Source organism: Geotrypetes seraphini, chromosome 11 (assembly GCF_902459505.1).
Source record: "Geotrypetes seraphini chromosome 11, aGeoSer1.1, whole genome shotgun sequence".
NCBI classification, from domain to species: Eukaryota; Metazoa; Chordata; class Amphibia; order Gymnophiona; family Dermophiidae; genus Geotrypetes; species Geotrypetes seraphini.
Window position 1 is genome coordinate 137,557,215 of NC_047094.1, and position 14,420 is coordinate 137,571,634.

Consider the following 14,420-nt stretch of genomic DNA (forward strand, 5'->3'; position numbering starts at 1 on the left):
AAATGTGTGAGCAATGGAATCCTTTGTGCATATCTTGGTGGGGGAGAGTACAAACTGTAAAAATGATGATTTTACCAATAGTTTGTTATCAAATGGGTATGATACCAATTTTTTTCCAGGGGTCTTTTTACAAAAAATTGGATAAAATATTAACAAAATTTATTTGGCTTGGAAAAAACCCCAGAATTGCTCTAGTATCTTTACAAAGACCAATTGAGGAGGGAGGGGTAAATTTTCCAAATTTTTATAGGTACCATCAAGCCTATATTATGCGTCATGGTATGTATTGGATCCTCCCAGAACCCATTGAACATATACCAGATTGGTTCTGGTTAGAATGGAGATTAATGTTTCCTTTACGTCTGAGTCATGTGATAAGTATTCAAATGCCAAGGTTATATAAAGATCATAAAATATTAATGGATACTTGGAAAACTATAAGATATATAAGTAATCTAACTCCTATTCCAATAACTAAATCAACGACTCAAACAATATGGCTTAACCCAAAGATCAAAGTTGGCGGTTTTAAAATTATCTGGAAACATTGGATGATGGCTGGAATTCGTATTTTAGAAGATGTAATAAATAAAGGTAAACTGCTTGAGTTTTCACAATTGCAAAATAAATTTGGTTTAAATAAATCACAATATTTCAGATGGTTGCAATTGAAGCAGGCCATTCAGACAGGGTTCTCTGAATGGAAAAATCTTAATAATTATCATAGTATGGAATTCTTATGTTTTCAGATAGATTCCATGGGACACCAGGCCGCAATGTGGTATAAATTAATATCTGGATTTATACATAAAAAAAAAAAAATGGTCTTAGAGATATTTGGAGCATTGAGATTAAGCATCAAATTAATGCATCTCAATGGCCACGACTTTGGTCTTGGAGGATAAGATGTACAATGTCAGCATCTATGAGACAAACTTGGTTTTTTATTTTACATAGAGCTCTATGGACCCCTACACGTTTACATAGAATTGATAGCTCTAAGTCTAATAGATGCTGGCATTGTCATCTAGAAGCCGGGACATTAGATCATCTTTTATTCTATTGTCCATTCATATTAACATTTTGGAAATCAATTTGGCCCCAAATAAATAGGATGTTAGAAAATCCAGTAGCCTTGACATATGATACAATTCTATTTGGTACTACAATGAGAGCCCATAGTCAAATCTCATCAAATAACAACAAACTTTTATTTATAATGACTGGAATAGCAATACAGCAAATTACACATAATTGGAAAAATTGGGACAGATTGAACTATAATTTCTGGTGGAACTCAGTTTGCCATATATATAAGATGGAACATGCATTTGCAACACAAAAAGGATATATGAATAAGTTCAAGAAGATTTGGGGACCATTAACAGAATATTGCAATATTTGAATTTCATTTTCCCATGATAAGAAAATAGTATAAAGAAGGAGGGGGGGAGGGGTTAAGGGGAGGGAATTATTCTCTTTATCATACATTATAAATAAAATATTATAATAGATGATATTCTTACATGAAAATAACGTAATAAAGGGAGGGGGAAAAGGTTCATATTTAAATAATAATTGATAAAATCATTACAATATATATATTGTATAACTTTATAAGAAAAATAATTACAATTATATGATATATAAAACCATAAGAAAAATAAGAAAAGAAATGTTATATATAAAATATATTATAAAAATATCAAGTGTATTGTTAAGATAATTGTATGAAAATTTATGACACTTGTTAAATGGAAAAAAAATTCAATAAAAAACTTAAACCAAAAAAAAAAAAGGAAGTTCTTTTTTACGCAGCGCGTGCTGGGAATTTGGAATGCTCTCCCGGAGGATGTTGTGACAGAGATTACTGTTCTGGGATTCAAGCGCAAGTTGGATGCACACCTTCTTGCAAATTGTATTGAGGGATATGGTATATCTGGGTCTCCAATCAGGAGTACCTAAATGGGCCGCCGCGTGTGTGGATCACCAGACTGGATGGACCTCGGTCTGATCCGGTGAGGGCTTTTCTTATGTTCTTATAACTGGGGAGGGAAGAAGGAAGAATGAGAGGTGGGAATGTGTGTCTAGGGAAGGAAGAATAAAGTAGGAATGCATGCCTAAGGGGGAGGAAGACCCGGAAATAGGGAATGAGAAGTGGGGGTACTGCATGCAAGAGAAGACTTTGAGAGAAGGCAGAATAAGGGCACTTGCTGGAAGTTAAAAAAAAAAAAAAAGTCAGTTGGTGTGAGAAATGGAAATGTGGAGGCTGGAGGGAATTTCAGGCCTTATGATGGAGGAATTCTGTGCAAACACACACTACAAATACATTTTGCAGTAAACAGCACAAAAAGGCACCTCTTTTTGAGCCTATTTTACGAAGGTGCATCGATACCCTATGTTATTGGTTTTGTAAATAAAATACTAGCACAATTCCTGCAGAAGTTGCACCAAGACTGAAGGCATTGACATGCATATTTTATACATATAGTGTGTACTGGTAAATTGTGACTCAGCCTGTTTGCCTCCCATTTGTGCCAGCTTCGACCACATGTACCTATGCAGATAAATCAGTATTTTATGGACAAAGCAAAATTGTCATACTGAAAACATAACTGGCTGTGGAAAGCTCTGCTTTAAACTGAAGGCCACAGTTATGATGCAGCTCAAAGCACAGAATTCATAAGAATCTTTTAATAGAGAGCACAATGCATATGTGGTATTTTAGCATGGTTTAAAAGTAATACATTTGGATGGTCAAACTTTACTCTTCAAACAAGGATGGCATAGCTACATTACCTGCCAGTTTGGAGGAATCTGAGCACCAAATCCAAATGCCGGAAATTGTTTATCTCTGTGAAAGAAGACATATATGAGGTTAAAGGAAAGTTGAAGAACAAGTTGCTTGCATTTATACACAATCCTGTTCAAAGATGCCTTTGGACAAGGATGGTCCTTTTAAGACTCTTTGACATGCATTTTAGACCTGCATTATTGCCGGTTGCTTTGTATTTCCTCCCCCTACTTCCTCTATTTAATTTTTTTAATTATGTAGTTCTTCCCCTTTTTCCTTATCGTTTCAGTCCTGTCCCATTACATTTATGTTTCCCTTTTTTTAATCTTTGTAAACCGTCTCGAAGCCTGAGTTTTGTGCCTAAGGATATACTCTTGAAATTGTTGTTCTTCAAATACATGCTCAAAAGATACCGTGCATATTTTTAAGATGAGTGTTCACATGGGGGATTGGAGGTGGGGCTGGCAACTTACAGAATGCTCTAAGTTGCTTATCTGCCTACTAAATTTACATTGCCCATGTCCCCCCCCCCCATTTATGCTAGCTCTATGGAAGGTGTAAATAAGGGCATACTGGGTTTGTGCTAATGTTCTCTAAGGACCCTGGGGTGCCCAAGTGTCCATGTAGAATAGACACTTTGGGCCAGATTCTCAAAACTTTAACATGGTCACTAAACTGGTTCCAGCTGGTTTAGCCTGCATGCATTTTAATGGCGGATTATCAAAATGGCTTATCGTGGTCTACGACGCTGTCATGCAAAAGGGCTCTTGAATATTGAAATGAGCACTCTGGTGGATTCTTAAACAATTGCCAAGTCATTCTCCAAGTGCGGCGTCGGCATTTGGTGACAAAAATCAGCAACTGGTCCAGGGGTGCCAGTATAGTGCCAGCACTGTGAAAAGTGCATCTCATGGCTTTTGTTTTGACTATGGTTAATGAAACAAAATAAAAATTATAAGACTCACATATAGTTTTGAGTTGGATTTTTAGGGGGAGTGGTAAAAGCACATGTATGTCTTATGAATTATAGTAGTTTTTGTGAAAGAAAAAGCATATCTTATGCTCGCTTGTTAAATGTTGCATCTCCCCTCCCACCGACAAACACCCCTCCCCCAACACTTCCTCAGCAGCGGGGGAGAAGCCCACTCTCTCCCGCCACCAAGCAACACCCACTCCCCAGCATCCCCTCAGCAGTGGGAGAGATGCCCACCCTCTCCTGCCACTAAGCAACATCCTCCGGCCAGCAAACACACTTCTTCAAAATGGCAGGCCTTCCTCTCCCCAAGAGGCCTGAGGCTCTGACTGTCCCAGGTTGTTTAAGATCCCTCCTATGGGTGGGGCCTTAGGCGTCTAGGCCAATCAGAGCACCGGGGAAGAGACTAAGGCTCTGATTGGCCTTGACACCTAAGGCCCCACCCATAGAAGGGATGCACTTGAGAGGGGAAGGTCTGTCATTTTGAAGCAGTGGACTTGCTGGCTAGAGGGTGTTGTTTAGTGGCGGGAGAGAGTGGGCATCTCTCCCACTGCTAAGGGAATTTTGGGAGTGTGTTGCTTGGCGGCAGGAGAGAGTGGGCATCTCTCTCGTTGTCAGGTAGCAGGTTGCTGGAGTTAGGTGGCTCAATTTGGGTTTGGGTTTATAGACTTTTCCTCCAGAAACTTGTCCAAACTGTTTTTTTTAAACACAGATACAAGAAAATCAGATCAGAGGGGTTTAATTGTGCAGGAGCCTCTAATCTGCTGCTTCTTCCTCTTTGCTGGTTTCCCTATAAAGTCAGACTTGTGCAGAACCTATAGTTTGGCCAGATTACATCCTCCACTGTAAGCCAGAAGATATGACATGCTCTTCACCAGAACTCTCAGACGGGGATTGCAAAAGAAAGACAAACATATGGTAACACTAGGGGTGGGATACAAAACTGAAGGCAAGATCATGATATCAGGGGAAAAGAGGAGGGGTGGAAAATGGAAGCATGGGCGTTATAACACAAAGAGAGGATGGGAACCACAGTGTAATAGAGTCACCAATTCTTTCAGTATCATTAAGACTGAATTTTAAAAATCCTATTACATAAGTATATGTAAAAACACATTCATATCAGCTTAAATGTTCCTTACGTGTCATAATCCTGGACCACATTTCCAACACACCACAGTGCAGTCAAATACTCATTGACTCCATTTGGACTAATAAAATGCAGTGAGTCTGGCGACTTTGGATCACCATTGGAGCCAGTAAAATCAATACCAACCTAGAGTTAAAAACAGGCATAAGGTTACTGCAGAAAAATAAAGGGCTAATTACAGTGGGAACAAAATGCTAGACACTAAACTGAAAATCTAAGGTCAAATTAAATTGAAACAGAAAATGAATGATTCTGTATAATGCTGTGGCACAGGAGACAGTCTTCTGCAGATCATAACACCCCACATTACAGAGAGCTGCACTGGCTTCCCATTGTGGCAAGGGTGTTGTTTAAGTTGGATGTCTTTGGCTCCAGGGTATTTAAGTGGCTCATTTTAACTTTTCTAGTTCTCGACGCTCTTCACGTATTTCAACAATGTTCGATTTTCCATCAGTCAGGGGATGCCGTTACAAAATATTTCATAAGACGGCTCTCATAATCAAGCAGCTACTTGGGATTCTGTTCTCCGTCGACTATTTCTTACTTCTACCTTGTTTTTGAACTGTAGAAACCAGTTCAAAACTTATTTGAACGCTAAATTTTTCTAACTGACCATCTTATCACATATAATTGGAAAAAACATGACAGATTAAATTATACATTCTGGTGGAACTCAGTATGCCATATATACAAAATGGAACTCACTATAGCAACACAAAAGGGATATATAAGTAAATTTCAAAAAATATGGAGACCATTAACTGAATATTGTAAAGAATGATTAATTTTCCCATGTTTAGAATTTGATAAGAAGGGAAGGGGGGGATTGTATTAAAACTTTATTCATGTAATAGGTTCTGAAGGGAGGGGGGAGGGGATGGGATATTATCATATTAACTAAGAATATATAATTTTAGATTTCTGAAATATTAAAAAGTTAAATCAAATATTAATAGATGAGATTATCAAGTATGTATATATAAATTTTTATTGAGTTTATGTAATTCACTTGATGTAACAATTGAAAATGAATAAAGATTTAAAAAACAAAAAAAAATATTTTTTGTAACTCGCTGCCTGATATTCAGCTTTTTCTTAACTGTTAACCAAAAGGATCCTCATGGTTTTGTGGTATACAAATGCTATGTTATGTTATGGTGGATGGATGGGGGTCAGGGTTGCAAGGATGGCAACTAAGATGACCTAGTAAAACATGAAAAGGAATAAAAGTGAAAATATTAATTTTATAGAAAGATAGTTGATGGCACAATCATATATCAAACTGGAGAGGAGAGACGAATCATCCTAATGAAAAAAAAAGTGATTAAATTGCTTTGAATATTGAGTCCATATTGTTTTCCACTGGAGTTTCCTAAGACTAACACATCAGGATCAAGATATAATTGTGACGGCTGTTGCTTTTATGTTTTTATTTATTTGATTTCTATGTATAATTGTAGTTCCCTTCTGTTTATTCAGTTTTTATAACTGGAAACTGTGAAAACACAAATAATACCTTAAATGCATAAAAAAAAAATAAAGTTTCAAGAAGTTGACCATGATGTTCCTCGAGGAGCATGCCAGAATTGTAAGATCCCAACAACGCTGTCCCAGTTCCTGGCTGCTCTCTCTACGACTGAATCCTCCCTTTCAAAACTGCACAATGGATTCAGACTCGCATCTGAAACCAGGGCTGCCTCATTGCCTGCTCCAATATTACCCTTGGCACTGGCACCTACAAACTTGGTCATAAGCTTTGGATGCTTGAGGACAACTCGGCTAGATAAGATAGGGAAGCACTCAGCAGTGGGGCATATCCAGTGCCACAAGCTTGGAACCCCTTTGCTGCTCTTTAAACTTGTTGATTTGGTTTATTACATCTTCTACTTTCATCAAGATTTCTTCTTCTTGCCCCTTATTGCCACCCTTAAATACCATTTCTAGCATTCTCCTGAGAAAGACCAAGTTCCTCTTTTATTCCTTGATGATCCAACAGTCCAACTGACTCCCTCACAGACTTTCTGTTTCAAATGTACCTGAAATGTTAGTTTGGACTTCTTTTCAAATTCTCTTTTAGCCTTCTTTATCAATGCCTTGCCAGTGGTTATGCTGATCTTGTTTTCTTCATCTGGATCTTTTTTCCATGCCAGTTTTTGTCTTCCTATCATCTTTTTTTGATACATGGAACATATAACTGATCTGGGCTTCCAAGATGGTATTTTTAAACAATATCTATGCCTCATTAAACGCTTCAACTTTGCAGCTACTTCTTTTAGGTTTTTTAAAAACATTTTCCTCATTTTATCATAGTTGCCCTTTTGAAATTAATACTATTGCAGTAGATTTCCTTAACAGTCTTCACTCGTTATCTCAGACTTGATCATGGTATGATCACTACTGCCAGTGGTCCCAAAACCATTTGTCTCTCAAGAATTAGATCTAAAATGGCCCCCCTCTTGTCAGTTTCTGAACCAACTGCTCCATGAAGTAGCCATTTATTTGAACCAGGAACTTTATCTCCCTAGCATTTCCAGTCAATGATCACCTATTAGCATTTTGCCAAATTTGTTACCTGCCTTAATAACTGCTTGTTCTGCTCTGGAACACACTAGTATAGCTCTTTCCTTTCACATATAGAATTTCTATCCATAAGGATTCCGCACCACTGTCTGTTCCAATTAAGTTTTATTCTGTTAGACAGAACTCCCTAATATACAGAGCCATCCCCTCCAATTTGATCTATCCTATCATTGTGATACGATTTCTACCCTAGTAACACAGTATACCATTGGTTATACTCCTTCCACCAGGTCTCTAAGATGCCAATTATATCTCTTCATTTAGTGTTATATAATCTAACTCTCCCATAGCATTTGTAAACAGGCACAAACCAAAAAAAAAAACCCACTTTAAAATATCTACAAGCTACTTAGCTATTGTCTTCCCAAAAAACCCACAAGGGACTAGCGACATAATAGTAGTCCATGGAGAACAGTGTCTTCAATTTTGTTTTAAATTTAGAAACATCCATTTCTGCTCTTAATTCCTTAGGTAAGGCATTTCACCACACTGGAGCCATCACCGAAAACATTCTCACCCTGATATACTTGAAAAGGAGAAATTAGGTTCTTACCTGCTAATTTACTTTCTTTTAGCTTCTCCAGACCAGTAGAGGTTAACTTTACGAATGGGTATATATCTAATCATGACCAGCAGGTGGAGACTGAAAACAAAACTTTGGGACAGTATATCCTAGCCCCTCCTCTCTATTTCCCTCAGTCTGCCGAATAGCCAAGCAGAACCAAGAACTGGACAAAAAACAGAGAGAAAACACAATACTCCGAAAGGAGTAACAAATAACATACCCAAAAATGCTGTTGGAAAATGCAGAGGAGAAATTCCCGAAGGAAGAATGTCCCCACAGCTCGCCAGCTAAGCCAGCCGAGCCACAGCCGCTGTTCTTCAATTCTCCCCGGCCCTAGAAAAATACTAGAACCCGCAGCAAAAACCAAAAACTGCCCGCGCAACAGCCCCAACAACAACAACAACAGACAGGGTGGGGACCTCTACTGGTCTGGAGAAGCTAAAAGAAAGTAAATTAGCAGGTAAGAACCTAATTTCTCCTTCTTTAGCACTCTCCAGACCAGTAGAGGTTAACTTTACGAATGGGACGTACCAAAGCAGTCCCTCTCACGGGCGGGACCCCCGAAGGGCCGATACCAGTACACGCTCACCGAACACCGCGTCCCGACGCGCCTGCACATCGACCCGATAATGACGAACAAAGGAATGCAAGGAGGACCAAACCGCAGCCTTACAAATATCCACTGGAGGCACGAGCGACGACTCAGCCCAAGAAGCCGCCTGACCCCGAGTGGAATGAGCCTTGAGAAACTCCGGAACCGGCTGCTGTTTCAGAAGAGAAGCGGAAGCAATCGTCTCCTTGATCCAGCGCGCAATCGACGCCTTAGAAGCGCCAGCTCCCCGACGAGGACCCGCCAGGAGGACAAAGAGATGATCGGACTTCCGGAATTCCTGGGTCCGCTGCACATAAAAGCGAAGGACCCGACCGACATCCAACTTGCGCAGCTGCCGTTGCTCAGAAGAGCCCTCCCGACCACCCAAGACCGGGAGAACCACCGATTGATTGACATGAAAAGGAGAAACAACCTTCGGCAGAAAGGAAGGAACAGGCCGCAAGACGACCCGCTCCCTAGAAAACTCCAAGAAGGGAGCCCTACAAGAGAAAGCCTGTAGCTCAGAAACACGCCTAGCAGACGTAATGGCCACCAAAAAGACCGCCTTCAAAGTAAGGTCCTTCAAAGAACAGTCGTCCAAGGGCTCGAAAGGCGGACGCACCAAAACAGAGAGAACCAGATTAAGATCCCAAGAGGGAACCGAGGGCCGTAGGGGAGGCCTAAGCAACTTGGCCGCCCGCAAAAACCGAATCACATCAGGAAGAGCCGATAAACGCTGACCTGACACCAACCCTCGAAAGGCCGACAGGGCCGCAAGGTGAACCCGGAGAGAAGACCAAGCCAGGCCTCTATCCAGGCCATCCTGCAAGAACTCTAGAATGATAGGCAGAGAAGCGCGAAAAGAGGTCACTCCCCGCGCCCGACACCATTCCTCAAATAGACGCCAAACCCGCACATAAGCCCGAGAGGTAGAAAGCCTCCGGGACCCCAACAGTGTAGAGATCACCTTGTCTGAATATCCCTTCTTGCTAAGGCGACCCCTTTCAAGAGCCACGCCGTAAGACAGAAGGGAGACGGGTCGAACATGGGAATGGGACCCTGCATCAGAAGGTCGTCCGAGAGAGGCAGAGGAAGAGGATCCGTCACCAGGTGCCTCACCAGATCCGCATACCACGGACGGCGAGGCCAATCCGGCGCCACCAGCACCACCAAACCCGGATGGTGAACAATGCGAAGAAGTACTCTGCCCACCAGCGGCCAAGGAGGGAACACATACAACAGCCCCTCCGTTGGCCACTGCTGGACCAGAGCATCCAGACCCTCGGCCAGACCGTCCCTGCGACGACTGAAGAAGCGGGGCACTTTGGCATTGCCACCCGTGGCCATCAGGTCCATCAGGGGCTGCCCCCAAGCCTGCACTATCAACTGAAACGCCTCGGCGCCGAGACACCACTCTCCTGGATCTAGGAAGTGACGACTGAGGAAGTCTGCCTGAACATTTTCTACTCCGGCTATATGAGAGGCCGAGAGGTCCAGCAGATGGGACTCCGCCCAAACCATGAGCAGAGCCACCTCCTGCGCCACCTGAGTGCTCTTGGTGCCCTCCTGACGATTGACATAAGCCACCGCCGTGGCATTGTCCGACAGCACTCTGACCGACTTGCCCAGCAACAGGGAGTGGAAAGCCAACAGCGCCAGACGGACCGCTCTGGTCTCCAACACGTTGATCGACCAGGCGGCCTCCTCTGCGGACCAGGTGCCCTGAGCTGAGTGACCCAAACACTGAGCCCCCCAACCCAGGAGACTCGCATCCGTCAGGAGCACCGTCCACTGCGGGAGATCCAGACCCACCCCCTGAACTAGGTGAGGGGTCTGGAGCCACCAACGCAGACTGCAGCGCGCCAAGCCTCGCAGGGGAACCGGAACATCCATCCCGTGCCTCTGGGGAGACCACCTCCAGAGCAGAGCATACTGGAGAGGACGCATGTGGGCCCGCGCCCACCTCACCACGTCCAGGGACGCCGCCATCGACCCCAAGACCTGGAGGAAATCTCGCGCCCGAGGACACCGGGACGCCAAAAGCAGGCGAATCTGAGATTGCAATTTGCTCACCCGGCCCTCTGGGAGGAAGACCTTCCCCAAGGAGGTGTCGAACAGCACCCCTAGGTACTCCAGACGCTGAGCCGGGACCAACCGACTCTTGGAAAGGTTGACCACCCAGCCCAGCGACCGGAGAAACTCCACCACCCGAGCAGTAACCCGGGAGCTTTCCTGCAACGACTTTGCCCAAATTAACCAGTCGTCCAGGTAGGGGTGTACCAGGATGCCCTCCGACCGCAAGGCTGCCGCGACGACCACCATCACCTTGGTGAACGTCCGAGGAGCCGTGGCCAGCACAAAGGGAAGCGCACAGAACTGATAGTGCCGACCCAAGATCGCAAAGCGCAGGAAACGCTGATGAGATGCCCGAATGGGAACATGCAAGTAGGCCTCCGTCAGATCGAGAGAAGTGAGAAACTCCCCTGGCTGAACCGCCAGAATGACCGACCGCAGAGTTTCCATACGGAAAGAGGGAATCTTGAGAGCCCTGTTGACCCCTTTCAAATCGAGGATGGGCCGAAAAGTCCCCTCCTTCTTGGGCACCACAAAGTAAATGGAGTACCTGCCCGTGCCCCACTCCAGAGGGGGCACCGGAACAACTGCCCTGAGATCTAGCAAGCGCTGAAGGGTCTGGCGAAAAGCCTGCGTCTTCCCCGGAGTCTGACATGGAGAAGCGAGGAAAAAATCCGGCAGAGAGCGGGCGAACTCCAGGGCATAACCGTCCCGCACCACCTCCAGGACCCACTGATCGGACGTGATCTCGGCCCATTTGGGGAAAAAATCGCGCAGCCGGGCCCCCACCGGAACCAAAGGGGGCGCCGGCAAGGCGTCATTGTGCAGGACGGGAAGCGGGGGAACCGGCGGAGGGATTCCCTGCCCCCCGACGGGCCCCCCGAAAGGGCTGCATGCGCTGGAAGAACCGACCCCGGGAAAATCCCGGAGACTGGAAAGAAGCAGCCCCACGCCCAGGGCGATACTTGCGAAATTCCCGCAAACGCCCCCGGGCCGCACCCCCCCGAGACGCCGGGCGGGCACGGTCCTCCGGCAGACGGGGAACCTTCGAGTCCGACAGAGTCTGAATCAACTTATCCAAGTCCTCTCCAAACAAAAACGACCCCCGAAAGGGAAATTTAGTAAGCTTAGCTTTGGACGCAGCATCCGCCGCCCAAGCGCGCAGCCACAACACACGCCTTGCGGCCACGCCAAAAGCCATAGACTTAGCCGATATCCGCACCAAGTCATATAGAGCATCTGAGAGGAATGAGGCCGCCATCTCAATCTTCGCTACCTCCTGATCCACCAGAGACCAGTCGTCAGACTCTCGATCCAAGACACGCTCAGCCCACCGAAACACGGCGCGAGCGACCAGTCCCCCACAAATAGCCGCCTGGACCCCAAAAGCAGAAACCTGAAAATTTTGCTTAAGAATGTTCTCCAATTTGCGCTCCTCAGAGTCCCGCAAGGCAGAACCGCCCTCAACAGGCACGGTATGCCGCTTGGAAATTGCCGAGACCACCGCATCCACGACTGGCGAAGCTAACGTAGCCCGATCCCCTTCAGGAATGGGATACAGGCGAGCCATGCTGCGCGCCAGCCGAAACGGCGTCTCCGGCGTTTTCCACTGCTCCAGAATAATATCCCGAATATCCTGATGCATAGGAAAAGAGCGGGAAACGGAACGGATCCCCCGTAACAGGGGGTCCCCCACACGCGGAGTCTCCGGCGGCGCGTCCTCAAAACGCAAAACCGCAGAAACCTGCTGAATAAGGTCAGGCAGCTCATCTTTCTGAAAAAGGCGCACCACGGACGCCTCGTCACTGGAGAACGGGAAATCCGACAACCCGCCGCCAGCTTCCGTCCCCTCCAGAGAGTCCTGGAATTCCTCCGAAGGGTCCAGGTCCTCCTCCAGACCGACACGTTCCTCCGACCACAAAGTCTCGTCCCACGACACCCGCGGACGCTTGGACAAGGGAGGCGGCGGAGGGGACGTCACGTCAGACGAGAGAGGCAAAGCCGCAGGGAGCGCGGAGGAAACCCCACCCCCCGAAACCCCCTGGGCGCAACCGGGACCCCCAGCCGCCTGAAAATAGGCTCTGCATAAAGAAAAGAAAAATTCAGGAGAAAAACCCCCCGAGGGTCCCAAGGGACTCCCTGCCACAGCAGGGGACCCAGCAGAACCTTGCCCCTGCATAGTCAAAACAGGGGGAAGGTCACCTGAGGTGGAAGACAAAATGGAGGGGCCAGACAGAGAAGATGGCGGTTTTCCCGCCAAAAAAGCTCCCTCCATAGCCTGAAGCGGCTGAGAAACCTGAATAGTCTCAGCCGCTAAAGCAGGCAAGCCGGCATCAGCTGTCAAAAAATCAGCTGAGAGGGAATCCTCTAAAACCCGACCGTCGGCGGTTCGGGGAATCCCTCCGTGGGCGGACGGAGAAGACCGGGCTTCCCCACCGTTCCCTGCCGACTCGCGAGGCACCATCGGCGGGGAGCTCTGGGCGCCTGCAGCCGCTGCCGACGGAGCTCCTCCACCGCACCGGCCTGAACACCGCTTGCACAGGCCGGCCGCGAGTGCCTCGCGTCTGGAGCACAATGAGCACTTTTTCCCTTTAGAAGTGCTCATTGCTCCATACGCGACCTAGCTGCAAAAAAGTGCCGGTTAGTTGAAAAAATACAGTAAAATACAGTTTTCTTAAAGGGATACAACCCTCCAGACCAGCACTACCTCAGGATTTTTTTTTTTTTTTTTTTTACAGAACAGACTCCACAGGCTCTCAAAGCAATATGCCTTGCTTGATTTAGGGGGCAAGGCTTACTGCTGAGGCTCCTCTAAAAAAATGTGGGGAGGTGGAGGAAGTGGGGGGAGGGACCCCGCTCGTGACCCGCCGGGTTTGACACCCCGAGGTCGGACGAACCCCCAAACAGAGTCCGCCCAAGCTCCGTCCGGCTAAAAACAGGGACAAAAAACCCCCTAAACAAATTCCAACAGCCCTACCAAGGGAGATGGGTACAGATCACTCAACACCTGCTGGAGACTGAAAGAAGACTGAGGGAAATAGAGAGGAGGGGCTAGGATATACTGTCCCAAAGTTTTGTTTTCAGTCTCCACCTGCTGGTCATGATTAGATATATACCCATTCGTAAAGTTAACCTCTACTGGTCTGGAGAGTGCTAAAGAAGAAGGAATTACCAGCAAGAGGTCTTGTCCAAAATGTAGGACCGTAATGGTACATATTTGTGTAATCTGGTAAACAGGCATTGTGCTTCAGTAAAATGAAAGACCTTAAAAGTCAGTAACAAAGCTTTCCATCAGATTCTAGTTTAAAAGCTGTTCTCTCTCTCCTTTTTTAAATGCTAGCACCCATCTTTTGGAATAGACTCTCCCTTCCCCAGAATGTTGGCTCAGTTCCTAACAAATCCAAATCCCTCTGTTTGTCTCTTGGTCTTATACATGTAAAGGGGAGTACTTCTGGATTATAGTTTTGTACCTAAGAGCCTTAAATCTGGCTTCCAGAATATCCCTCCCACATTTTCTTGTCATTAGAACTCGCATGCACCAAGATATCTAGCTTCTCCCCAAGACTGTCTAAAATCCGGGTGTCAAACAAGGTCTGCGCAAGGAAGGAAGGTGATCAAGCAATTCTCGAGCCCACCAGCCATCTACTCTATATGCATAATTGAATCTCCAGTTAAAATAGCCATCCTAACCCT

General features: G+C 45.7%; 1 protein-coding gene across 9 annotated transcripts in view; it reads right to left on the reverse strand.

Annotated features, from left to right (window-relative positions):
* Nucleotides 1-14,420, reverse strand: part of LOC117345757 (copine-1-like) — a 162,711-nt gene that overhangs the window by 18,600 nt on the left and 129,691 nt on the right. For all 9 annotated transcript variants that reach the window (XM_033914874.1, XM_033914873.1, XM_033914872.1 and 6 more), the window contains 2 exons: nt 4,910-5,043; nt 2,800-2,854 (listed from right to left, as the gene is read on the reverse strand). In XM_033914874.1, coding sequence (XP_033770765.1) covers nt 2,800-2,854; nt 4,910-5,043 — 189 coding nt within the window. The remainder of the gene's footprint in view (nt 1-2,799; nt 2,855-4,909; nt 5,044-14,420) is intronic.